The following is a 26,843-nucleotide window of genomic DNA, read 5'->3' on the forward strand; positions in this document are numbered from 1 at the left end:
ACTTTACAAGCCATGTGTCCTTATCCATTAATAAACATATAGGAAGCCAAGTCCAAGCTTCTTGAAGCGGCAAAACTTCATGCTTACATAGGTGATCCTTTTAATCTTGCACCTGCATTTGCAATTTTTCAAAAGAACCATTAAGAAGATATACTTCAACCTAGCCATCACTTGCAGGTCTGAGCATATACCTTGGGAAGATAAATACAATTGCTCCAATCTTTAACTATGATCTTTCCACATTGAATTCTGCTTCTAACGTTGTATTAGAAGGGAATTGGGTATACCATAACTAATAGATTTAAATGGACTTTAATCCCATCCCAATTACCGACTTCTTCACTAAGTCTCTTGCTAACCCCTTCGTCAAGTGGTCAGCTAAGTTTTGTTGCGACCGAACAAACTCAATAGATATCACCTCATTCTTGATTAATTCCCTAATCATACTATGTCTAATACCCAAATGTCTAGACTTTCCATTGTATATTTGGCTATATGCTTTAGCCAGTGTGGCACTACTATCACAACGGATATAAATTGGTGATATCGGTTTAGGCCATATCGGAATCTTATATACCAAGTTCCTTAGCCATTCTGCTTCTTTACCAGCAGCAGCTAATGCTACAAACTCATATTCCATTGTGGAACTAGTTATACATGTTTTTAACCCCCACTATTTCACTTTGATTTGATCGAAAATGGTGTTTATCATTTCAAGATCTTTTCATCTTGAATGTCGAATCTAGAAACCCTTTTGTTTATAAAGTTCCATTCATCTCATTGATAATGATCAACATATAATTAACATGGAGACAAGAAAATCACAATGTTCTCACACAACTTTGTGTACCAACACTTGTCACAAGAATTAGATGAAGAAATATTTCTAGATAATCATGCATGATGATGCAAGCAGGTTTTCAAATGAAGTGAGAGATGAAATTATGAGCAATTTAAAATAGTAAAATATAAATTGCAACGAGTACCTTGGTTATGTTCAATTCTCGCAAATTTTCACTTGAATTTCTATGTCGAACCTTCCTGGTCAACTTCATCATTGACATGTATGATAAGTTTGATCATTTTCTTCTTTGATAACCTTTGTCTTCATCAAAACTAGATATAAGATATTCTTCACAATCTCCCCCTTTTTGATGATGACAAATTCTTTGAATCCTTGTTTTGATAAGATTGAAAACTCTCCCCCTAACTTGTGTGTCTCCCTTTAATTGGTGAACTTTGCAATGACAAAGTCAAACTTTGTATGTCATTATTTTGGTACATATTTTAATCCTTACAAGGATTTGACAAACTTGCACACCTTTTGTTCATTGCCACGAGGCAAATAACCTTTCGGTTGTTCCATGTAAAATTCCTCATCGAGATTTTCATTTAGGAATCCTGTTTTGACATAATTCAATTCATTTCATCTTGGATAACATTATTCCAAGAGTCCCTTGAAATTACATCTCCATCTTAGGATCATTTTCCACTTGAAGAATAATAGGAATCTTACAAACAAAATTTTCACTATTTTCTTCTACTAGATAAAAGAAATATGTCAACAATCGATTTTGTTTGGTCCTAAATCCTTAGCCTTTTAGACTTTCTTATTCTAAGTTCGATTTGTTTTTCAACAATCATTGACGAACTTTCGATTTATTTTTCAATAAATCCGTAGAGAATCTTCCTCACGAGTTTTTCATTTGTGGGAATCTTGAATTCCTTATCCTCCGCGATAAGATTCTCAAATTCCACATCTCGAAATTCAATAGTTATATTCAACTCCAAATTCATAAATTTATATAAGTCACAATCCATTTAATGTTAGGTGTATAGCCTACAAAAATATAATTGATCCCTCAAGGATCCAACTTATTCCTTTTAGGGTCAGTTCTTATAATAAGTCACACACCCTCACACTTTAATGAATGATAAATTTATAATATAATCATTTTAAAATAATGAAATATATTTAAAGAATAAATAAATTAATAATTATGCATTATTGAAGCAGTAAGTCTACCACTGTTACACAAACTTTGAAATATATGAACATAACACAATATATTAAGGTTTTTCAATTATATACGTAACATGAAAATTAAATAGATCTGTTTAAACTTCTTAACTTTGTAATATATGAAGATGGCTCTGATTTCAAACAAAATGAATCGGTACTATATGAATCGATGCGGCTCTAATTTCAAACTAAATGCACCGGTATCATATAAATCAACATGATGGATCAATATGAGAAGCAATTAGAATATATATGTATAACACAATTCTAATACAGTGCAATATATTTACGTAACTGTGCACTTCTTGTATATACAGATGATGTGTGTATATAACTCCATTAAAGCCAAAACTTAATTACGTAAAAATAACCACTTAATTATGTGAATAAACTACTTGTTATTACACATAATGTGCTTAGTTATACAAATTTTAGTTACTGTATCATTTTTCAAACTTTTAGGATCAATTTATTTTAATACACAATATTTTGGATATTAATGGGAAAATCATACTATGGGTAACCATGTTTTAATATAAATATTTATTTATTTTTATTTAAAATCTTGGTGTTATTTTCACAATACTCTAATTTCTACGAAACAATAAAATGTACCCGGTTTATGATGTAAATTTTCCGTGTGTTCACCATATGTAAGTTGTCCTTGAAACTTATCCAATTTTCCGAAACTTTTAGTCATCTCCTTGACGGTGCTTCCTCCTCCAGCCATGATTATCAGAAAGACTACTTTGTTCGTTTGTTAGATATATGGTATGATAATCCTGGATATCTTCAAGAATCGTGTTCGTTCACTTTCCGAACAAAGTATTTCGACCCTATTCTTGTCTGGGTTCACGAAATCTTTGCGGGGATAATTCTTGAAGAACAATCTGTTTCTGACAATGGAGAACAGATCAGAATGTAGAGAGGAAGTATCTAATTTCGTATCTCAAATCGAGACCAAAAGACTCCTTATATAGGAGACCAATAATAGAAACAAACAGACACACCTTTTCGGAAAACAGTTATGTCTGTTGGAACGGGTGCAACTATTCAAACGAATCGTTATGTCCGTTGGGAACGGGTGCAACTATTCAAATGAAACGTTATGCCCGTTTCTATTATTCATATTCAATTACGCGTTTGGCTCAACGAGCGTGCACTCCGCACTACCCTAACTCGTTTCAAACTTAACGCATAATTGCATTGGCCTATAGTAAATCACATTACTACCAAAATGCATTGATGATACTAAAATCACCAACAGATGTTTATACATATAATGCTATGATCAAGGGATTTTGTATCAATGGCTTGTTTGATGAAGCACTGGCCATGATGTCAAAAATGAAAGATAATGGTTGCATTCCGAATGCTATAACTTATGAAATAATGATTTTTTCTTTGTTCAAGAAAAATGAAAATGATATGGCAAAGAAACTTCTTACTGAAATGATTTCGAGAGGCCTATCATAAGACTGATACTAGGTAAGATGTTTTTATACTCATACTGTCATACATTATTACTATTTTGAATTTATGTTTCAATATTATCTTATCATTTCATTTATGCATGTAGATGCTTCACCTCTTGGGGAAGAATGTTTTTGTTATTATTGTTTTTTTATAAGTGTTTATATACTTTTCAAACTGACAGATTGGTGAGTTCTAAACTTGAGAGAAACTGGTAGAATATTAAAATTACTTTTTTTTTCTTAGGAATGATGTTGGGTGAGTTCTAGTTGGTGGTGGAGCATATATTCTTTCAAATCCTATAATGGTTTTAAATTCACTTCCTTCTAAGAATTATGCATTGGCAAATCTATTGTTCTATTATATCATGATGTGAATGCAGAGACATTCTGTTTGTCACAGGAAACAAATGCAGTTGGCAGCCTGATGTATACGATGATTTGTATTAGATCAGACTTGGCCTATGCAGTGAGTTTGGCTAGTAAGTACATGGAAAATTCTAGTAGATATCACTGGGAAGCATTGAAATGGATATTTAGATATTTGAGAGGGACTTCGTCAGTGGGTTTGAGGTATGTCAAACATGAAAATAGCAAATTTGAGGTGACTGGTTATGTCGACTCGGACGCAAGGTCCTTGATATGATATGTGTTCAAGGTTTGTGGAAACACAGTGAGCTGGAAATGAAACCTTAAACATGTAATTTCCTTGTCCAAAATTAAGGCCAAATATATTAATGTTACATAAGAAATGAATGAGACCATAAGGAGAAGGGAATGGTTAAAAGTTTGGAAGAAAAATAGGTGGTTACCATGATGTTTTATGACAGTGAAAGTGGCATTCACTTGGCAAGAAATCAAACATACAATGAAAGAGCAAATCATATAGACATTCAAGCTGCATTTTGTGAGGGAAGTCATTGCATAAAGAAAGGTAAGCTTGAAGAAGATATGCATCAGTGACAATCCAACTGATGTATTGCCAAAGGCACTTCCTGGACCAAAATTCAATTTGCATGTTGTGTGAGTGAAAGTTAGGCCAAGGTGGAGAGTTGTTAACTATGGCTTAGTTCTATGTGAATTAGGACTTTCTGTTAGTAGTTTTTGAGATTTAATAAGGGTATTTAGAGTTTAAGTTGCATGTCTCTATCTTAAGGATTAAATATTTTGATTGCTTGTCTATCAAGATTTAGGTTTTGTTTATTTAGTCATTGAGTCTCTTCATCGATTACATATTATTGAGTTGATTTTTAAATCCGCTTTTAGCATGCATAAATCAAAGTGAATAGTTTGAGTTTAAGCAGTATACCTCAAGTCAATCTAATGAGTTTTTTTTCCAAAAATTATGGTTAAGAATGGTTCAAGTCACGACTATGTTAGAATATTAAAAATCCCTTTGAAGTTGCAAAATTGTGATTCTGACAGTGTGATTCGAATCACAATGTTCATTTGACTCGAATTAGACTTTTAGGGAACTCGTGGGTTCTTTTCATGTTTTCATGATTGAATCACGAACTTCATGATTCGAATCACACCACTTTGATTTGAATCACAAGAATACTTTATTCGAATCACACTGAACTGAAATTTTTCTTTATTTGCTTTTGGAACTTTGATTCGAATCACCAATTTTCATGAATGGAATCATGTGATTCCATTCACAGATTGTGACTCAAATCACTCAAATGAGTTCTTATATATTTTTGCTTCTTGATTTTAATCACTTGATTTTTTGATTCCAATTATACCTCTTACACAAAATTTGAATCATGCATAATTTTAACCTATTTTTTGTGATAGATCTCCAACACATATAAAAACATTTTCTCTCAAAACCTATCATAATGTTGGAACACAGATTCTTCCACTATTTATTTGAAAACTCACAACTCATGTGTTCTGTCATTTTCAAAAAGGATTTTGAATCTTTCTTAAGTGCTTGCAAACAATTTCTTTAATCTTCTACCTCATTCTACTTCCATTTTAGTTTGGATCTAAATATCATATTTGGAAATTTGTGATTGTTAAGGAGATTTTGTTATTGTGTTTAATATTTATTTAAAAAAATTCTTGAGATTTTAGATATTTGCAAGGTGTGTGGTGTTGTGGCTGGTTTTGATAAGTCCAATGAAAAAGAAGGACTTCTCTTCATATTCACTTGGGTAGTTTTGCATGGAAGCCTACAGACAAGGTGAGAGTTCTTTTAAATTTTGAAACATACCAACGCCCAAGATACCGATGGGATCGATGAAAGATTGTTGCAGAATGAAAATTTTGGAGCAGGATTGTTAGGGTCTGCAAATTCAAGATGATTTCGAGTAAAATTTTCACTAGAATTCATTTGGATACTATGTACAAGTCAAGAGATCTAGATAAAAGATTTTTTTTTAGTTTCAGCATAAATTTGGACATTGTGATTATACTAAACATCGTGTAATTTGTCATAAACTATAGTGGAAGACCAATTTTTCAATGGAAATCATTGGAGAGTGAATTAAGCTTAACGACGACGATAGTTGAACCACTATGAATCTAATTTACACTTTTATCTCTCTATTTTAATTTCGTATAAATTTCATGAAAGGTTAGGTTTACCGTTTTGCAATAATTGTATGTCATTATGTTTGTTTTTTCCTTGGTAGCAATTTATTGGTTACGAGTAAGTTTTGTTAAAATCGACATTTTTGATTTGTCTTGTAGTTGATTAATGGTGAAAACTATGGTGTTAGAATCTATATGTATTGAACTTGTACAAATACATGTCTTATGTAAATTTGATATCAATTAAATACTTTGATTGATTGTTTCTCTTTTGGTTAACTTTTTAGTTCGATCTTTGTCATATTGTGTACCGATTAAGTTGTCATGTGTATATACCGATCGATAAGCATAATCACTTTATACACACTTTGTTTCCACCATGCAAATTACTTTATACACACTTTGTTTCTTATGAAATATCTTGAAAACCTGCATTATTTCTTGGCCTTTAGGTTTATTCAACGTCCAAGGACATGTTTCTCCATCAACACAAGTAGACATGTTTCTCCATCAACACAAGTATGTCACATTTGATTTTTATGGTTGGTCTCTAACCGGACTAATTGTATAGATACTTCTCTTAAGGTCAATGTTAAATATCATGATGATGATATGTTATTTTGCCTAATCACTAAATGTATCGGAAACTCGTGAAGAGCCTTAACTACATTAATACTCACCATGACATATCTTATCGTGTTCAACAAGTCAATTCATGCATTCTTCTTATCATCTTCACTTGGCAGCAGTCCGTTGTATAATTTTCTATTTGAAAGGAACCTCTCACTGTTGCCTATTCTTTTCCACCATTATAACTTCTAAATTGAGTACTTGCAATGACGTCACTTTCTCACTGTTGCCTATTCTTTTCCACCATTATAACTTCTAAATTGAGTACTTGCAATGTCGTCACTTAGGCAGGGTGTCCTAATACTCGATACTTTGTTACTGACAAGTGCATGTTTCTTGATTTTTAATTGATCTAATGAAAATGTAAGAAACAAAATAATTTTTTAAACCTTCTACTAAACCTGAGTATTGTATCATGTCTGCTGCTTGTTCATAAATAATCTAGTTTCACAATTGTTTGGCTGAATCTTAATCTCCTCAAACTGAACCAACATCACTTTTTCACTTTTTGCTAATAGTACAAGTGTCATACAAATAGTTGCAAATTTTTATTTTTCATAAACATACCAAACATATCAAAATTTCAATTGTGACGCTGATAGAAATTAATTGTCATTCAATTGTGACGCCTAAGATGTTCAAATTGCACCAGTAATGGTGCAATTAATTTCAAGTTGAAGATATTCTTATCAAATTTGTTCCTTAATTTCAATAATCTTACCAAATTTGTTACTTAATTTCAATAATCTTACCAAATTTGTTCAGCGCTCACATCATCAATTCCTTGTTAGCATACCAATGTTCATTGACAAGCCAAATCAATTGAAGGGATGCCAATTAGGAAATAATATTCCAGTATAATTATATTTATCATCTTTTCTAGAATGTATTAAACAAAATTAGAAACAAATTGAGAATTCATTTATTCTCCTTAATTGTATTTATTAGAATAGCCAGATTAAAGACAAATCAAGAATTGATTTATTTCCTTAATTTATAATTATTAGCGTTGTAACTAAGAAATATCTATGCAAAATGAATCATATCAAAATTACTTACAATTAGATGTGGCCAGAATGAAGTTATGCAACAGAACCAGTAACAGAAAATATTGAACCAGCAAAACAACCAACCATCTACTTTCTGTTGAAGCAGAAATATAAATGAATTTATATAAATATAGATAAAAAAATTTACCCAAGCATAAGAAATGCTTGAGTATCAAATACAAGATTTAAGACTGACTTTGAGAGTGCATAACACACTCCAAAGCCTACAAAAATCTGAGATAAAGCCAATGCCAATGGCACTCCAAATCAACACTACTGCTCCCAAAAACTTCCTTCTCAGACTTTACATATGCTAAGAAACCACCAAGTTAACAACCCACCATCTATTACAACATTAACAGAGGTCCTCGCTCCCAGAAACTTCCTTCTCAGGCTTTACATATGCTAACAAACCACCAAATAATCAGATTCAATGCCCCATCTCTCTTACTTGTTCTCTCTACAACTATAACATTTATGTTTTTGCTACTACAGCTAGATCCCCTAAAAGTTCATTCCTAAAAGTATATCTTTTTATACACATTATTTTCCAATTCTAAGGAGTCTTGTGTACTCATCATTGCATCAACACGCACCAAACTGCTTATAATCATTGCAACCCATGTTTTGAATACCATCTAAGTAAGCTTCATTATAATATTCTGAGAGGTATGTTTTCGAAACTCTCCTTTTCATCCTTTCTACGCACTTTAATCTTTACCAGGAACATCCAACAATGATAAGATCCAATAGAATCAAAAGAAAAGCCCCCAAGAAAATTGCTACAGAAAGATAATAATTACATAGCTACATGTAATAAAAAAAGGCAAAAACCAATTTAAGTTGCATATACAAGAGCCCCTTGCCAAATTTGAGGAAATTAAAAGGAACTTAAGTTACATAACAAAATTGATCAAAAGTACTGTAACCGCGAAGCACATAGAAATAACATAACAAATTAACAAAAACAGAAGCATTCACAACTGTAATTAGCAGTGGACAAAACAAGGCTGTGAAACAAAATCCCGCAAGTCATCAAATCATATGCAAAAATGGAACTGGTAAACAGAAAATATTGAAAAATTGGACAACTAAAACAGACCCGCCATGACACCATCTACATTAACATACCCTCTTCCATACAAAACTCTCAAATCTATTTCATCAGAGATTAACAAAAAAAACAAACCTAATTCCATTTCAATTCGATCAATTCTTTTGATACACACGAAGATTGTTACAATCTCATCCGAACAGGATAAACTAAGTGACATCAACAGCTCAAATTTTTTCAATACAAAAGAGTCACTGACTACCAAAAACAAATCAACACACTTAATCAATTCATCATTGCAATGACCAACTCAGTTTCGAACTCAACATTCCCTTCTTAACAGAACCATTAACTAGACAATGCAATCCTTCAAAGCTTTCAAAGCAGAGAAACTGAAACTAACCGTGAAACTGAAAACACTCTCTTCATTAAATCCGTGTGTAATTCGTTCTTGTAGGAGGGGGTTGAGTTCCTCCAACAACAGAAAGCAAGCTACTTTCCTCATCAACATACAAATCCTCGATAACCCGAAAAGACGCATGCAAACCCGCAACAACAACACCAACTATCAACGACAACAGCACATTGAGCCCAACGTGAGTCAACACAAGCCCAATCACAGAAACGAGACCCAAAACGCAAAGCACAATCCGATCATCCAACGTTTGGTTGAAGACAACAAGGGGACCATTACGTGAGAAGTAAAGAAAGAACCACGCGACGAGGATGATCAAGAAAACAATCATGGATACTGGGTGCCAGAGGAGGCTGAGGAAGACGATTAGTAGCATTACGGAGGCGTAGTTGAACTGGAAGTAGGTGAGATTTTGGCGGAGACGGAGCATTGCGTCGTCGTAGGAGAGGGGACGGGAGAGGGCGGAGATGTCGAGAAAGTCGCGCCATGAGCGGGGAGTTGGGGTTAGATTGGAGGTTTGTGGGGGTTGGTATGTGGCGGTGGAAGGGGATCCGATGGCGCCGTAGGTGGCGGTGGTTGTGGTCGGCATTGGGGAGGGTTAGATCTGGAAAGTGTGCATGTTTGATTTAGGGTATGGGGATTGATTGAGATTCGGGAATCGGGATAGAAAGGGGATTCTCTCTCTCATTCTTTCCGAAGGGTTTTTTATTTTGGCTTTGCCTTACCTCATTTTCCCGGCAAAATTGCTTTTGGATTATTATTATTATTATTATTATTATTATTATTATTATTATTATTATTATTATTATTATTATTAGAATGAATTAAAACAATAAGTTAAGAGAGAATTCGAATATAATTTAAGTTATGAAATCAAAATGTGATGGAAACATGAAAAAGGTTGTTAGGAAAAAGATCTAAAACCATTCAGAAATGATGATGGTGCATATCTTTTAACTAACCCGAAAATTAAAAAAATAAAAAAGTTTAGGAAACAAGGAAAAATCGTGGCCAAAAATAAATAAAATCGTTATCTACAATATTACAAATCGTAAAACTTGACTGCAAGTTATCCGGTGAAGAAAAATTACAAACCGGAAAAATTGACTGCAAGTTATCCGGTGAAGAAAAATTACAAATTAGAAAATTTGACTGCAAGTTATCCGGTGAAGAAAAATTACAAACCGAAAAACTTAACTGCAAGTTATCCGGTGAAGAAAAATTACTAATCGAAAAACTTGATTGCAAAATGGTCAATATAAAAATAATAAAATTATTTTATAAATTAAAAGGGTAGAATTGAAATATTTTAAAAAATTTAGGAGTAGAGGGATAATTATAGGGGTATGAGGTATAATTTTCGCCTCTTTGCCACCCTTAGTTTTATTGTACTCATCTAATGACTCACTATAAATTATATAAAATAATTGTACATATAACGAACATAATAGAAAAGATTTTGTCTGGTAAATATTAAATCACATATCTCCCCATGATTAGTGATTTTGTAGATAAGCGATGATCTCTTTTGATTCTTCTCATAATGTAGTTATAGTTATTTTATTCTCAATATGATTTTAATTCATCAGGCCGTTATGTTATGTTTTTTATGGTCATTTATAGCCTTGTTCTCTCGTTGTTTGAGATTCAAATGTGTGATTGTTGTTTATATTTGTTACATGAAGATTAAGTCAACTTCCGACCTTAAAGCTGAGTTGAATTCATAACATAATGTCATCATCCAAATGGCAAGGACGTATTAGTTACGATAGATGTCATCCTTCACCTTTTGTGTTTTCTGTAACACACTAAATTCTCCGCTGAATAATACATTAAAAATCAAAGTAAAACATCTCAATATATTAGAATGTCACACACATCACAAAACACAACCTATCATATAACACATTAATTCGAAATTTAAAACATGCAACCCTCTCATCACATGCTCACCTTCACTTAGGGTATCATCGCAGTGGAATTCATCACATAACTAAATATGTAGCATATAAGTCATAACTCAATTACTTTATTAAACTTCTAACAATTGCGGTAACAACTTCGCAGAACAACAAAAGCAAAACCAAACGTTTAGAATATAACATCCAACTCTGCCATAAAACAAATAGAATAAAATAACGTGTGCCCCCATCCAGTGTTACAGAATCAAAGCACGTAAACTAAAATGCAAATGTACTAAAGGAATAGTCTTTCACCATCCTCCATCTCTAAACAGCTACTTAGTTATTTACTTATCTGTACTCCAAAGAGGAGCATATATCAACAATAACAACAAAGGGGGTGATAAATCACATTAATAAAGTAAGTGGTATGTATTGCAAGGTAAGATCTAAAACACATACATACTATACAGATAATTTCATACAACATCACACGATACATTCTTACACCAAACACAACAATCACACACAAATCAACATTATGCATACAATTCAATTATGTAATACAACTTGACTATGCAACTCGATGCATATGCAAGTGGTACCAACTCAACATTTGGTTCTCTCAGGAACCGGGTCCCATCTCTAAACCCATGAGCCCCATATGTAAACTCCAAACCCCTTCTATGAGCTTGGGAAAAGCCACTACTCCCCTCTCTGTCATAAAAGTGGTACCAACTCAGACACAAAATTTTATAATATTATTTTCATCAATCTTGAAGTCAACACGGAATCTGTCATAAAAGTGGTACTCAACACAGACTCTGTCATAAAACTTTATAATAGTATTCTCATCGATCTTGAAGTCACCATCTTGACCTTGATTGATTAATGCTAAATGATCAACCAATTTCAAATCACTCCTCTGACCTTCTCTAATCTCTTCCAGAACACCACTCGTAAGCTTCAACATACCCAAATTTACACTATGCAGTGTGACTTTATAAACCAAACTCAAATCTCTGAATTCTTCTATCAGCTCCAACTCTCTAGCCATCAATGCCGACATATGAAACATCTTTCTACTCGGTGCATCTGCCACGACATTGGCTTCCATAATGGTAATTCAAACCAAAATCATAATCCTTCAACATTTCGAGCCATCTCCCCTGTCTCATATTTAACTCGTTCTGATCGAACAGGTACTGCAAGCTCTTATGATCACCAAGCACTTCAAATCTAGAGCCAAACATATAATTCCTCCAAATCTTAAGTGTGAATATAACCGCAACCAGCTTAAAATCATACATAGGATAATTCTTCTCATGAACCTTAAGTTTCCTCGAAGCATAAGCCACAACTTGTCCATTCTGCATCAACACCCCCCCAATCCATCTCATCACAATACATGACAAAAGATTCAGTTGGACTCGGAAGAATCAACACTGGAGCCAACATCAAACTCTTCTTAAGCTCTTGGAAACTATCTTTACATTTCACATCCCACACATACGCTTGAGCCTTCCTAGTTAGCCGAGTTAACGACAATGCCGATTTAGAAAAAACCTCAATGAATCAATGATAATTACCAGCTAACCCAAGAAAACTTAAGATCTCAGTGATAGACTTTGGAGTCTCTCACTGCAACACAACCTCAACCTTCAAAGGATCAACGATAATACCTCTAGTAGAAATCACATGGCCGAGAAATCCCACTTCTCTTAACCAAAACTTACACTTCGACAACTAAGCATACAATTGCGTCTCTTTCAACAGTTCCAATACAATCCTCAAATGTCCAGCATGCTCATCATCAGTCTTTGAATATATCATAATATCGTCAATAAACACCACCAAAAACTTACCTAAATACGGATGAAAAATTAAGTTCATATACTCCATGAACACACCAGGAGTATTAGACACACCAAACAACATCACCAAATACTCGTAATAACCATACCTAATTTTGAATGCAATCTTCAAAATATCACCATCCTTCACACGAATCAGATGATATTCCAACCTTGAATCAATCTTGTTGAAGACACAATCAACTACTAACTGATCCATAAAATTGTCAATCCTCGGAAGCGGATACTTCTTCTTGATAGTAACTTTATTCATCTGTCAATAGTTAACACATAAACGCATACTACCATCTTTCTTCTTCACTAATAACACTGTGGCACTCCACGGTGAAACACTATGCCGAATGAACTTCTTCTCAAGAAAATCCTCTAGTTGCTTCTTAAACTCATTGAACTCTTCATGAGACATTAGATACGGGGCCATTGACATTGGAATCGTACCAGGTATTAAGTATATGGCAAACTCAACTTCACAATTTGGCGGCAAGTCACAAATATCTTCAGGAAAAACATCAGGGAATTCACACACCAACGACATCTCTCTAACTGCCACATCATTCTCCACTCTAAAAAATTGAACATCGCCAATACTTGATCATTCTCCCTTAAAGACATCTCAACTCAATCGGCAGACAAAAATATCGAATCTGCACTTTCCACGGGTCCGGGAAATAACATCGCCTCACAACACTTGTACTCTTCCAATGAGCGGCACGGTGTGACCCAAATATCCACACCTGTAACACCTCAGAGTAATAAAAGCTTCTCCTCCACTTGTTTCAATCCTACTCCTGCAAGCAAGCGGTTAGAAAAACAAGTAAGCAACGATAGTGTTTGACATATATATCGGATACTAGGGAACAAACAACATACAAAAACCTGGCCAGAAAAAATGACCCGGTCTGATACCGCTAATGTAACTCACTAAATTCCCCGATCAATAATACATTAAAAATCAAAGTAAAACCACTAAACATATTAGGATGTCACACACATCATAAAACACAACTTATCTTGCAACACATTAATTCGAAATTTAAAACATGCAACCCTGTCATCGCATGCTCACCTTCACTTAGGGTATCATCGCAATGGAATTTATCACATAACTCAATATGTAGCATATAATTCATAACTTAATAACTTTATTAAATTTCAAATAATTGTGATAACAACTTCGCAGAACAACAAAATAAAAACAAAACATTTGGAATATAACATCCAACTCTGCGATAAAATAAACAGAATAAAGTAACGTTCTCCCCCACCCAATGTTACAGAATCAGAGCATGTAAACTAAAATGCAAAACGAACTAAAAGAAGAACAACCTCTCACCATCCCCCATCTCTAAGCAACTACTCAGTTACCTGCTTATCTATACTCTAAAGAGAAGTACAAATCACAACAGCAACAAAGGGGTGAAAAATTACATTAATAAAGTAAGCGATATATATATATTGCAAGGTAGGATATAAAATACATACATACTCTATAGATAATTTCATAAAGCATTGCGCGACACATTCTCTCACCTAACTCAACAATCACACACAAATCAAAATTATGCATACAACTCATTTATGTAATGCAACTCAACTATGCAACTCAATGCATATGCATGTGGTACCAACTCAACATTTGTTTCTCTCAGGAATCAGGTCCCCTCTCTGAATCCATGAGCCCTCTCTCTGAGCTTGGGACAAGCCACTAGTCCCCTTTCTAAACTAACGAACATGCCTCTTGACACAAATCAATGATGCATGATCATATCATCAATATCAATGCGTTAAGACCCCTATCTGATCCTAACATAAAGCACTGACAACTCTCGTAATCAACTCTCTGGATTACCACATAGTCACAATCAATCATAACTCAGCATACTCAATATATCACAACATACTTAATATATTACAAATCATCATTTATTCTCAACACAAGATCAAAACAGTCTTAAACAAAAGCTCACAGTAGCCAACAACCAACAAAACTCATAACAATCGACGATTGCAACTTTCATATAAGCAACTTCCATAAAAACAACGAATGCATCTACGACAATCAATGTCTTATTAAATAATTACTACCATTAATTCACACTCAGCCTTTCAAGGTATCACCATGAGATAGCACCACACGTTAGCTTTCCAACACTTCAAACTGTGCATCAAACGGAGTCAAAGAACTCAAGTTATGAAATTTTCCAACAATGTTGTGCTGTCAGTTTCGCTGGCCCAGAATCTTACTCGCCGAGCGAGGTTTCGAACCCACCCCCCCCCCCCCCCTTTCCCCGCATAGCTTGCCAGGAGAGTCTATGGTGTTTCTGGGTGAAAACACTTGAACCTACAAACCTCAAAATGCGATTTTTCACCGTTGAAGGCCTTCTGGACCTCTGATTTTGATTTTATAAAAAGCCTTAGTCTTAGAATTCAATATAAAACAATTATCCCATAATCAAAATAGAAATTAACATATTTAACATTTAAAATATCATGAAATCATCAATTTTCAAGGTTTTGGATTATGTTTTCAAAGTTTTTTCAACACATCAATGGAAAAACATCAACAATCTCCAAAACAGTAAAACCACACATAATTGTGCATGAAAATTCATCATTGAACTAGTCAACAATATTAAACAACATAGAAACTCATAATCAATCAATGTAAAATACCCTATTGGAGGTTAATGACTCCTCTACCATACCCCTTATGGATATACCCTTTATTAAGGTTATTCACCCCTTTCCTTGTGATCTTAGTAGTGTTTAATTCTGGTTTTTGTTGCAATTTCCTCTTTCCTAAGCTCCACTCTTCTTCTTACCCTTTGGTCTCTTTCTAACTTTTCTGTACTACAGTTTTTCCCCTCATTCTATGTTTTTAGTCTTATTTTATAGTTAGGGTAAAATACTCATTATTTCTTATTTTATCCCTCACTAATCATAATTTTACTCCTTCCTCCCCTAACTCTCCTCAATTCACACATTTGCCACAAAACTACTATTTTTCATTTTATTTAAATAACTCACCAAAAATATATTATTTTAATTATTAAAATAAAATCTAGATAAACTCCACTAATTTCTATCCAAGCTCCAGACTCCTACCTAAGGGTCACACACCACCCCAAAATAACTCAATTACGCACATAATAATAAAATAACATACATAAGGATCATAATAAATTCAAAATAAATCAAATAAGATTATAATTAAATTGAAATAAATTAAATAAAATAATTTGTTAAATCTGGGGTGTTACATTTTCTACACAGTTATTATCAAATGAGCCGTATATGAATACATCCATCATATTTTTGATGATAAATTATAAGAAAAACTTAAAGTAAGTCATGGTCATTCACAGATTCTCAAATATAAGACCTGTAAGGACGAAGTGGTTTTTAAGCGAGGTCATGACGATTCACAATCCCTCAAGCACAAGACATGTAAGGACGAACTAATTTACAGGCAAAATTCTTCTTTTTTTCCCTTTATCTTCTATCATTTTCATCTCTTTTCTTATTTATTAATTTTGTGCAAAATCACCTTCATCATCTCACATTCCACTGGCGCCAAGGAAAGTTTGAACTTCACCAATCATTTCTTCATTAGGCTGCGAGTCATAATATTTTTCCACTTCCGTTCAAGAGAACTACTTTAACAACTACTTAAGTGATTGCTCTCTTCTCAAGCCAAATTTGTTGATCAAAATTTCTTCAGAAGATAAATTTTGAGTTAACGAATGTCGTCGATCAAGTCGAGCTAAAATATTTCATCTACAACAAGCTAGAAGCAATGTGCCCAAAATTAATGAAACTTTTATACTCCAATTTGAGATTTCAAAAAAGGGTCATCAAATCATAGGTATGTAAAATCTCCATCTCATTTCCTGTTGAAGATTTTGGGAGTTTTAGGGTCTACCCTATGTGGGAACATTCTACTTTTCTGATTCACCTTATGAATTAGAGGATGACTTCAACATATGCTACTCAATCTATGATGGTTGGTCCCATAACATGTCATAGAGATCCTCCTTCAATTGGATATATGATCATGATTAGTTTTCTTATTTTGTATGTGGTAACATATATACTGATTCCAAGGAAATTCAACCACAGCGAACTATTGAAAACATATGTGATTGTTACTTTGCTCTTAATTAAAAACATCCAATTTTTTTGGAAAATGATATAATCCAACACATTATGAATTGCATAAGAAATGGTTCTTGGATGCCCTATAAGATCTTATCCCAAAGATCTTAATGCATGTTGGAGTAATTTTAGAAAGAGAGGAATGCATCATAGGCTCCTCAAAAATTGGTGTGAAAATTTGAATCAAATAAAGGTTTTAAAAGGAGATGGTGTATGTTGTTAATGCTCTTGTTGAACAAGCTCTTCAAGCTTCTCAAGCTCATCCTACTCCTCAACAACTAGAGAACAAAATGTCAATATTAAACTAGACAAGGGTGACATACCTTATACCTTGCGTTCAATATAGACATGAGGGAAATGGTAATTGTACACATAAACATTGTCACATAAAGGTTTCGGAAAATTGTATGAAATTTTTATGACTAGGGTAGCAATGATATGTTATTAAATACCATTCATTGTTTATTATATTAAATGTGTGACTTAGTAAAACTACCAAAATCACGAGAACCTACAAGGTCACACACATAATGACAAATTGATGAGAGATAAAATAAACAAGTGAAGCTTTGGTTGTATGGTCTTGTTAATCACTATTATTAATTAGAGAAACACAATACACTATAAAAAACAATATACTTGATTGAAATAGGGAGCATCCTAAGGTATGACATACTTTGAATTATAAAACACCTTAGTATGTGATGTACTTAAGTGAAATGCAAGATATCATATGGTATGACGCACTTAATTAGAATACACTACACAGTAAAGTACAATGCCCATAAGTGGGGACTGAGATTGAAGGAACTTTGTTCTTGTGTATTGAATATAAGTGTTATTATGCGTTCATCGCTCGTGGTGCTTCTATGAATTCTACATAAACGGTTAATCACCTTAGGAGGTAACCATTCTATCACTAATCATGTTCATTTGTATGGATTAATTTAAGGAAATTTTTTTGTTTTCCACTGCGTATTTTAATTGTGATTTTCCTTCGTGTAGGTGGCTGGGAATGATCTTATTGAATAATCATATAATGGGTCTAAATCAAAGAAGCTAAAGGATCCATAAGAAGTGTTTGAGTTCAGAAATTATTATAAGTGTCATTCAGCAAGTCATATATTCCAAGTGTTTATTGGTTTTATTATAGGAATTGGGGGACAAGAGCCTTTAGGGGTATAAATGCACGAGGGTGTGGTAATCTTGAGATCAATGATTAATGAAGTACACCAATAAAAATCTATCACCTTCATAAAAGGAATTCAAATCTTTAAGAAGATTAGAGAAGTGGAAATGATTATTTATTTCTTATTGATCTTGTAGATTAAGACAAAATTTTAAGACATTGTCAAAACAAATGATATTCTAGGAAGTTTGGGGTGTTAGGTTCGTATCTAACTATTTTTCACTTTTTAAACATCGTCTTTTTCTTTAATTAAATTTCATTAATTCTCAGCCATTAGATTAAGCACGAAAGAAACAGCCTAAGACAAAGGCAGGAGATGATCGATTTATACAAAATAGAAGTTGAATATAAAATAGAAAAGGGTAATAAATTCATTATATTGAATTAGAATTGACACACAGATGAGTTGTTAATATACAAGGACTAACAATTTAGCAAATTAATCAAAACTCATTAACTAATATAACAAACTCATATATCCAACTAAAAGAAGTTACCGGAGATGATTGACTTATTAAAGTCAGCAAAAATCTCATCCCTTCGTTCTTTTATAATTGCCACTTTTTGACTTTTACACGTATCAAGAAAAGTAATAATTGTTGTTACTTTTTAATAAATAACTTTCATTTTACCTATAATACTCTTAACTATTCATTGTTTTAAGGGACAACTTCTCTACCCATCACAAAAAAATTGGATAATGTACCTTTAACCAATCATATAATGGGCCCGTTTGATTTGACTTTTTTTAAAAATGATTTTTATAGTGTTACCAAATTTTATGAAAAAAATTTTTACAAAGAAACTTTTTATAAAAGCTTCAAATGAAAATTTTGTTTGAATAGTTATTCTTAAAATGTGATTTTAGGTATTTCATCTATTTATGGGAAAAAAATTGGATATCAAAATTTCAAAAAATTACTTAATTTTGAAGCTATTTCAAATAGATTTTCATAAAAATCATTTTTGAAATACAACTTTTTGAAAAAATTATGATTTTGACTAAGTTTTGGTCTTCAATTATGTACGTTTATGTTATATAGGATGTCAAATTATATGTTTCATTTTAGAAAAAACGAATATAAAAAAACTTGTAATATTTTGAAAATCTATTTTCAAAAATACAAAGAAAAAATCTATTTTTTTAAAGCTGAAATAAACTGACCCAATCATACAATATAATAAAGCAAAATGAGAATTTGGGCAAGTTTGCCAAGTGTCAGCATTTAAGAGACCTTACTATTTTAAAATTTTTTATTTTAAGTAATCTTCCTATATTTGATATAATTTATTTTTTAATTATTTTTTATTTTATTTTTGATTTTCGTTAGTATTCCAATTTATTATTAATAATTAATATAATAATTAGCCTAACTAAACCGTTTATAAATCTTATTTTATACCCTTAAATAGTTTCAACTACATAATTATTTTATTATTTAATTAATTCAATCCTCATTAGTCATGATTATTCCAATTTTTTACACTCTCCAACGTAATCAAATCACGCTTCATTTTATCTGTAAATTCCAAAGCTACGTTATTGCTCTTTTACGTATTCCAAACACTCTGATAAATAATCATAATCATCCCTAAACCTTCACGGATCTCCCTAATCTTCCATGCTTACTGATTTTCATCATTTTTTATTACTTTTCACAGAACTTTGGATTCAAGGATCCAATCTTCGAAGATCGTGAAAAGGTCACCATCGTCTGACCGTTATCCTTCTTTCAATCTTCCATTGTCAAAATTCTCAGATTCGCTCAAATCTGATCCCTTCTCTCAATAGCAATAATAGGAAACGATAAGAAATTTGATTTTCGTGAAAAGGAGGTTAGAGATTCAATTAGGGTTTATTAGTTATCATTAGATTTTATATTTAGGTAACTAATGTTTGGGTTTGATTTTATCGCAGGGATTTGTTGAAGGTTAGTGAGAAAAGGATTATGGCTCTCCTTTACACATGAGAATTTTTGTTTATCGTAATTTTTTAATGATTTATTTATACGAATAAAATTGATTTGTGTTAGTGTTGCAGGTTAGTGATTTATGTTGATTATTAATGGTCACTCGATCTTAAGAACATCTCTATATTGCTTCTTCAAAGCAGAGCAACCAAGAACGAAACTCTTTTGGTTAATTAAGTATTTTTTAATGGTTTCTCTTTCAATTTTCAAGAACCTATTGTTGTCATTTCAGATCCATCATTGTTCGATGTCAAACTCTTCAACCACTGAAGCGTTGATATTTTGCAAGTTTATTTCAGATCCATCACAGTTTTTTGTTGTAATTCATTACCTTTTCCACCAGCCTCTGCAAATACAGGGGGTCTAAACTTGAACCTCCTTGAGACAGGTTCTTCTCTCTATTTGAAGTATTTCAAAATTGTTTTAGAAACAACTCATTTTCTTCACTAAACATTATTTGTCTGTGTGTTTTCATGTTTCTTGAATCATCCGAGTTTCTGGAATAAATGATGGGAAGTTGGTTATTGACAACATGAGGTTGCTACACCAGAATTCTTTGGGGCTCTGGAAAAATTACATGTTATTCTCACATTTGTAGTTATTTTGTAAAAAACTGATAAATTTATTTAACAATGTTGACATTAGAATTTGTTATCATTTGTGATATTGATGATACATTTTTTTATTATAATTATAAATTTAATAGTTTTCTCATTTAATTGTGATATTTTACTTAACAAAATCACATTAACAAAATTTTATTTAATAGTTTTCTTATTTGAATGTGATATTTTATTTAATTGTGATATTTTATTTAATTGTGATATAAAAAATAAAATCTTACATACATTAATTTATAATCATCCTAGATTATTATACTATTTCAGTTTTTATTAGAATAATTATGTTGATATATTTTAAATCCCAATTCCCAACTTATATTTCATAGGGCATGAAAAACGCTAATTCCTGTTTGCCATTTTAATATACAAAAATTGTATGATCGGATTAATTATGCATTTACAATAATTACTAAGGGTGAAATAGATATACTATTAAAATTTTAATAAAATTTTACAAGATAATCATATTTCATTAAAATATTACAATATAAAATTTCAATCCTTTTAATTTTTTTATTGATATAATCATATTTCAACATTAAATTTTATTTGATCATTCAATATAATTATACTACAAAATTTAATGTATAACAATTCAAATGAAACCTCTTCTTAATAATAAACATGTTTTTAATTAATTAAATAATAGTATTAAATCTCTATTAATTTATAATTAATGCTGAAATTCCAATTCCATATTCCAACGCATATGAAATATTTGATTAATTTATTGGTAATGATCTATACTATCAATTCACAGTAATGAAGATTCCATTGATTCTGTTTTCAATTTTGCAGTGAAATTTTTTATTCTAATATATTTGTGTTTTTTTGATATGTTCAACGAAGACTCCACCAATTATGAATTTTTTTACTACTACAAAGTATTCTTTAGATTGTTTAATTTTGGATCTCATTTTATATTAAAGATTTTAAATTGCATTAAAAAATTGTTTTCATTTTATTAAATTGCCTCAAGAGATGCTGACCGTTATAAGTGCTTTTGTTTTTCTACTATCATTAGTTACATTGCTACTATCAATGATTTTGAAATTAGTTTATTTTTGGACTTATAATATACTATATTGCTACTGTGATGACATTGCCATTGTTATGTGATTGAGTAGAAAAATTATTCAAAATGTCCTATGAGTTAAAAAAATGGTGTGATTGTTGCCAATGCTTCCGTAAATGGTATGAACATTTTAATGGTTAAAATCAAACTTCTTTAAATTTATGTCAATTCGTCTAATTAATGTTATGTTTGCCCAGGTTAAAAGATGATGCATCAAAAAATTGAAAATGAAAACTCTTACCTAGAGAGAAGAAAGCTAAAGAATACCTATTTGGTCTTGGCACTTATTTTAAATTAGTGATTAGGATGATGTATTTAAAATTATCATGTCATTATAATATAATTGGAATATCAAACTCATTTTGAATAATATCAGTAAAAAATAATTTTTTATTTTAAGATTAATTTGTTTGCACTTCCAACTTACAATGTTTTAACTTCAACCCTTTTTGGTATGTTAATAGATGAATTGAATTGATATAAATTTAACTTCAACCCTGTTGGTATGTTAATAGATGAATTGAACTGATATAAATTGTGGAAAAATTTTAGAATTTCCAAGCTACCTGTTGTAAAATATAGTATAGTATATCTTTATCTTCTAATAATATATTTTTCACTACTAATATTATTGTTAATTTGACCTTCAAATGTCAAATATAAATAATATTTTATATGTATATATAATCATATAAATATAAATATAGTACATATGATGCAAATATATAACATATCATTCTATATATTGCATTTTTTTGTTATATCAAAATAATATGGTGATAGATTAAATTAGAAATAAATAAGAAATTAAAATAATTGGAGAATTAGGGAGACGAACTACTTGAATATAATTGATTCTGTTTATAAAAAAGAAATAAATTATTATAACTTATAATAAATAAATAAATAACATAATAGTTAATATATAATAAAATCATCAATTGATTATAATATAATAGATCATATATAAAATTTTATTTAACTAAAGACACAATCAAATTGATCTCTTATTTATTTTGTTTACTCATAATTAAATATTATTAAAATATTCACTATCAAATATCATATCTAGAGAATAATAATTAAAAAATAAATTAACAAATATATGTAGGAAATGAATAATTTAATTACATATTGAATCACTATAGTAGTATGAACGTCAAATAAAAAACATTAACTTTTGCTTTAAAAAAATTAATGCTTTTATTTTTACCACAAAAATTAATCATAATTGTTTTATTAAATTCTAACAAAAAAATTTGATATAGAAAAACTTAAAATCATTTAAAATTAAATCAATCAACTGTAATAGATAATAACCTCAACTAATCTAGGGTTCTAAAAATACTTTTTTTAAATAAGTATTATTTTGACAAACTAATTTTAAATTAGTTAAAACATTTTATTTGACATTTTAAATGTTAAAATTTATTCCAAACATGAAATAATAAAGGGGACAACTTCTCTTCCCATCACAAAAAGTTGGGTAGCATACATTCCACCAATCACATTGCATCATTTAATTTTGTCATATTTAATTGATTATTAAATAATATATCTTCTGGTTATTTTCAATGCATTTTACACTAAGGATAACTCTACCCAATTTTTTGTGTTGAGTAGATAAGAATTCACCAATAATACAACTAAGTTGTTGTAACACCCCATACATAACTGACTAGTATATTATGCATGAAACGTTAAATTGATACTGAGTACATACAAAAGCTTTAGATATAGAAAGATCCATAATACAATACAACATGAAATTCCAATAAGAATTACAAAACATGTGTCTTCAATGGATCTGCACAGCGGAAAATGAGATTTGACTAGGTCTCCGAGCCATCACCACTTTAAGCCGTCAATCCGAACCTGCTATCTGCCAAAAGCTACTAAACTGCACCTGAAAAAATATAAGTTGATTGGGGTGAGATTACTAAATCTCAGTGAGTCCTCCTATCCTATGGGTCCACTCGGTTCTACAGGGTACATGCATCGACAAAATCGAATCCACCATTGATCCGGGTTTTATCCTCACGTCCGGTACAAGCACGGAGAAAACAAGGAATCATCCACCATTGGACGATTAATGCAGATATACAATTATATAAGCAACCAAGTATGCAAAACCCGCATCCATATACGGGGAATCCAGAAGTACGTTAATACCACTAGACTAAGTTACTAACACACCCTCGGTGGGTTCACCCATGCCTATTTGTCAAGAGACTTACACAAGCACCCTGCAAGAATGATTAAATGGGTTCGCACAAGCCTACATGGCTGCGAGATGACCTTGCCTAAGAGGCGACATCGTCCCATTAACCATCTGTACGCACGTGGTGTTAACAGCAAGTGCAACACGCCGTCTTGACGCATGAGCCCATCCGGATAGGAACCTAATGATGTAGCCTACATGGCATCATTAGAGATGGTTTACCTGTTATGCGTAGGCTTACTTAGCCGCATAACGCCATCATACCGAGCACGCGAGTGTGTATACAGCGAGTGAGTAAACGCCTTCAGGCCCTCACAAGCACACTGCAACGGTAGTTCAGGTATGTGCCTCTAGGATCCATGATCAGGGCAGTCCCACAGACAACTCAAGGACCCACGGTCCGAATCGTAACTTAGTACCGGGTCTACTTCGATTCAGCATACACACACATAAGCAAACGCTAAAGCACGCAAGCAGACAACCCCGATTGTTTAACCGAAACAATGGGCATCAATAGAATGATCATATTTCATCATAATATAGCATTCTTATTCCAGCATAACATAGCAGTTAGAAACAATGAGCTAGTTCAGTCTACTATACACAATTTACATAGTATTAGTGTCGCACTTTAACTAAAAGTATGTCAGATATACCGAAAAATAATATTTAGACACCAAGGATAATTTTCCTAGATAGTACACTTTATTAGCTTTCTAACGGTATATGGTACGCGTCAAACGGGTACACGAAGTGGGAGATATGAATTTTCGAAATTCTGAAAATTCTGCTCAGCATGCAGAGTAACGGGTTACTTCATTTCAAGTAACCGGTTACTTCAGCCCAGAATCCATTTTTTTCACTTTTCGCTCCCAGGTAACCGGTTACCTCATCCAAGTAACCGGTTACTTCACCTGCAGAACCCCAAATTCTGCATTTTAAAGCTTCTAAACCAGTCTCAATACTTCTAATTGATTCTAAACATCACCTATATCATTTCCACGAATTTAACATGCAACACTGATCAAGATATACCAGTCAATGATTAATCAAAAACAACTAACAATCAACACAATTAACATGTTAGTGACATGAATTTATGATTATCTCTCACAAAATCCCTAACCCCAATTATAACCCTAACATGCAAATTCCCCAAGCCACTATCTAAGGACTCACCTTGGATCAATGGAGCTTTAGATGATGAACATGCTGCAATTGAGCTCCTAACTTGACCAAAATTCCAACTCCAAATTCATCAAACCCGTAATCACTCTTGTACCAACTTTCAGCATCACTGACACAATTTCAAGGTCAGTTTTCTCCTTCGAAACGGAAGCTATGAACACGAACCATAGGTGCAAATCGAAGAGAAATTCGTTAGCTTTCCAATGGGACCAGAATCGTTACGATCGGAGTTACGAGTTGAGAGTTATACCTGTTTTAGTGGAGCTGTATCCATAGCTGCGAAAATGGAACTTGCATCATGAGTTTCTTCCTTCTCTTTGCTTCTATGCTCTCTCTCTAATTCCCTTGCATGGATTCTGATTTGCAAGCCAAACAACTCCCTAAGTTCATGCATCAAAATCTAATGTCCTTTATGTCCACATGCAAGCATTAGATAAGTCCATTATGCCCTCCAACTTAACCTTATTTACAACAATGCCATTAGTTCAATTCTAACCCATCATCTTTGTTTCTAATCACTCCACTAATTCTTCTAATATCCATTCTTTAGATTAATAGGTAATAAGACTAATGACCCCTCTCTAATTATCATTTACTCATTTAAATGATAATTATCGGTGTCAAAAGATTGGGATATTACAGTTGTTTTTCAAAAACTAAATCTCTTCAAATCATAACATACTATAAATATTCAAACTTTTAATTTCTATAATTTCTTTGATTGAATTCTAATCTTATCATTTTATTCACAAAAATCTATAAATATATAATTTTTATAAACTAAAATTGATTTCATATAGATTGTTTCTCATAAATGAAGATCATATTTAAAATGAGATCTTATTTATTTATTTCATATCGAGCAATTTTAAAAAATATTTTTTGTTTTAATTTCTTAATTGATATTATATATTTAAAGACTAAATTTTTTTTTGGTAACTTACAAAATAAATCAACAAATTATGTTCTTTTTAAATTAGCATCATAATTTAAAAATTAAAAAAATTTATAGTTAAATAAATTAAATTTTTAAGTAATAAAGATATTTTTATAAATAAAATATAGTTTATTATTAATAAAAAAATTGTGCAACTAATAGCAAAAACAGACTATAATGTTAATATAACTTTATTTGTAAATTTTAAATAATTAAAAAAATATTTTTTAGTATAAGAAATTTTATCCCGTGCCTCGCACGGGTAGAGATACTAGTATCATTTAATTTTTATATATTTAATTATTTATTAAATAGTACAAGTGTGTGATGTTTTCAAGACATTTTACATTAAAGGTAAACTTTATCCAATTTTTTGAGTTGTGTAAATAAGAATTCACCACTAGATCATTATGATGAAATAATCGAACGGCGAACTGTGTCGTAAAATCGTTGAACATAAATACTATAAAATTAAAAAATTATTGGATTGAGTAAAAGAGGGAATGTGAAAGAATCAAGCAAACAA

The 26,843-nt window shown here is 31.7% G+C and overlaps 1 protein-coding gene across 1 annotated transcript; it reads right to left on the bottom strand.

Annotated features, from left to right (window-relative positions):
* Window positions 1–8,892: 8,892 nt before the first annotated feature.
* On the bottom strand, window positions 8,893–9,905 carry LOC131616592 (PRA1 family protein E). The gene has a single exon (XM_058887957.1). It carries the CDS (start codon window positions 9,771–9,773, stop codon window positions 9,198–9,200), a length of 576 nt encoding a protein of 191 aa, XP_058743940.1. The 5' UTR covers window positions 9,774–9,905; the 3' UTR covers window positions 8,893–9,197.
* Between the last annotated feature and the right edge of the window lie 16,938 nt (window positions 9,906–26,843).

The sequence above is a fragment of the Vicia villosa genome, linkage group LG1, assembly GCF_029867415.1.
Source record: "Vicia villosa cultivar HV-30 ecotype Madison, WI linkage group LG1, Vvil1.0, whole genome shotgun sequence".
Taxonomy (NCBI): domain Eukaryota; kingdom Viridiplantae; phylum Streptophyta; class Magnoliopsida; order Fabales; family Fabaceae; genus Vicia; species Vicia villosa.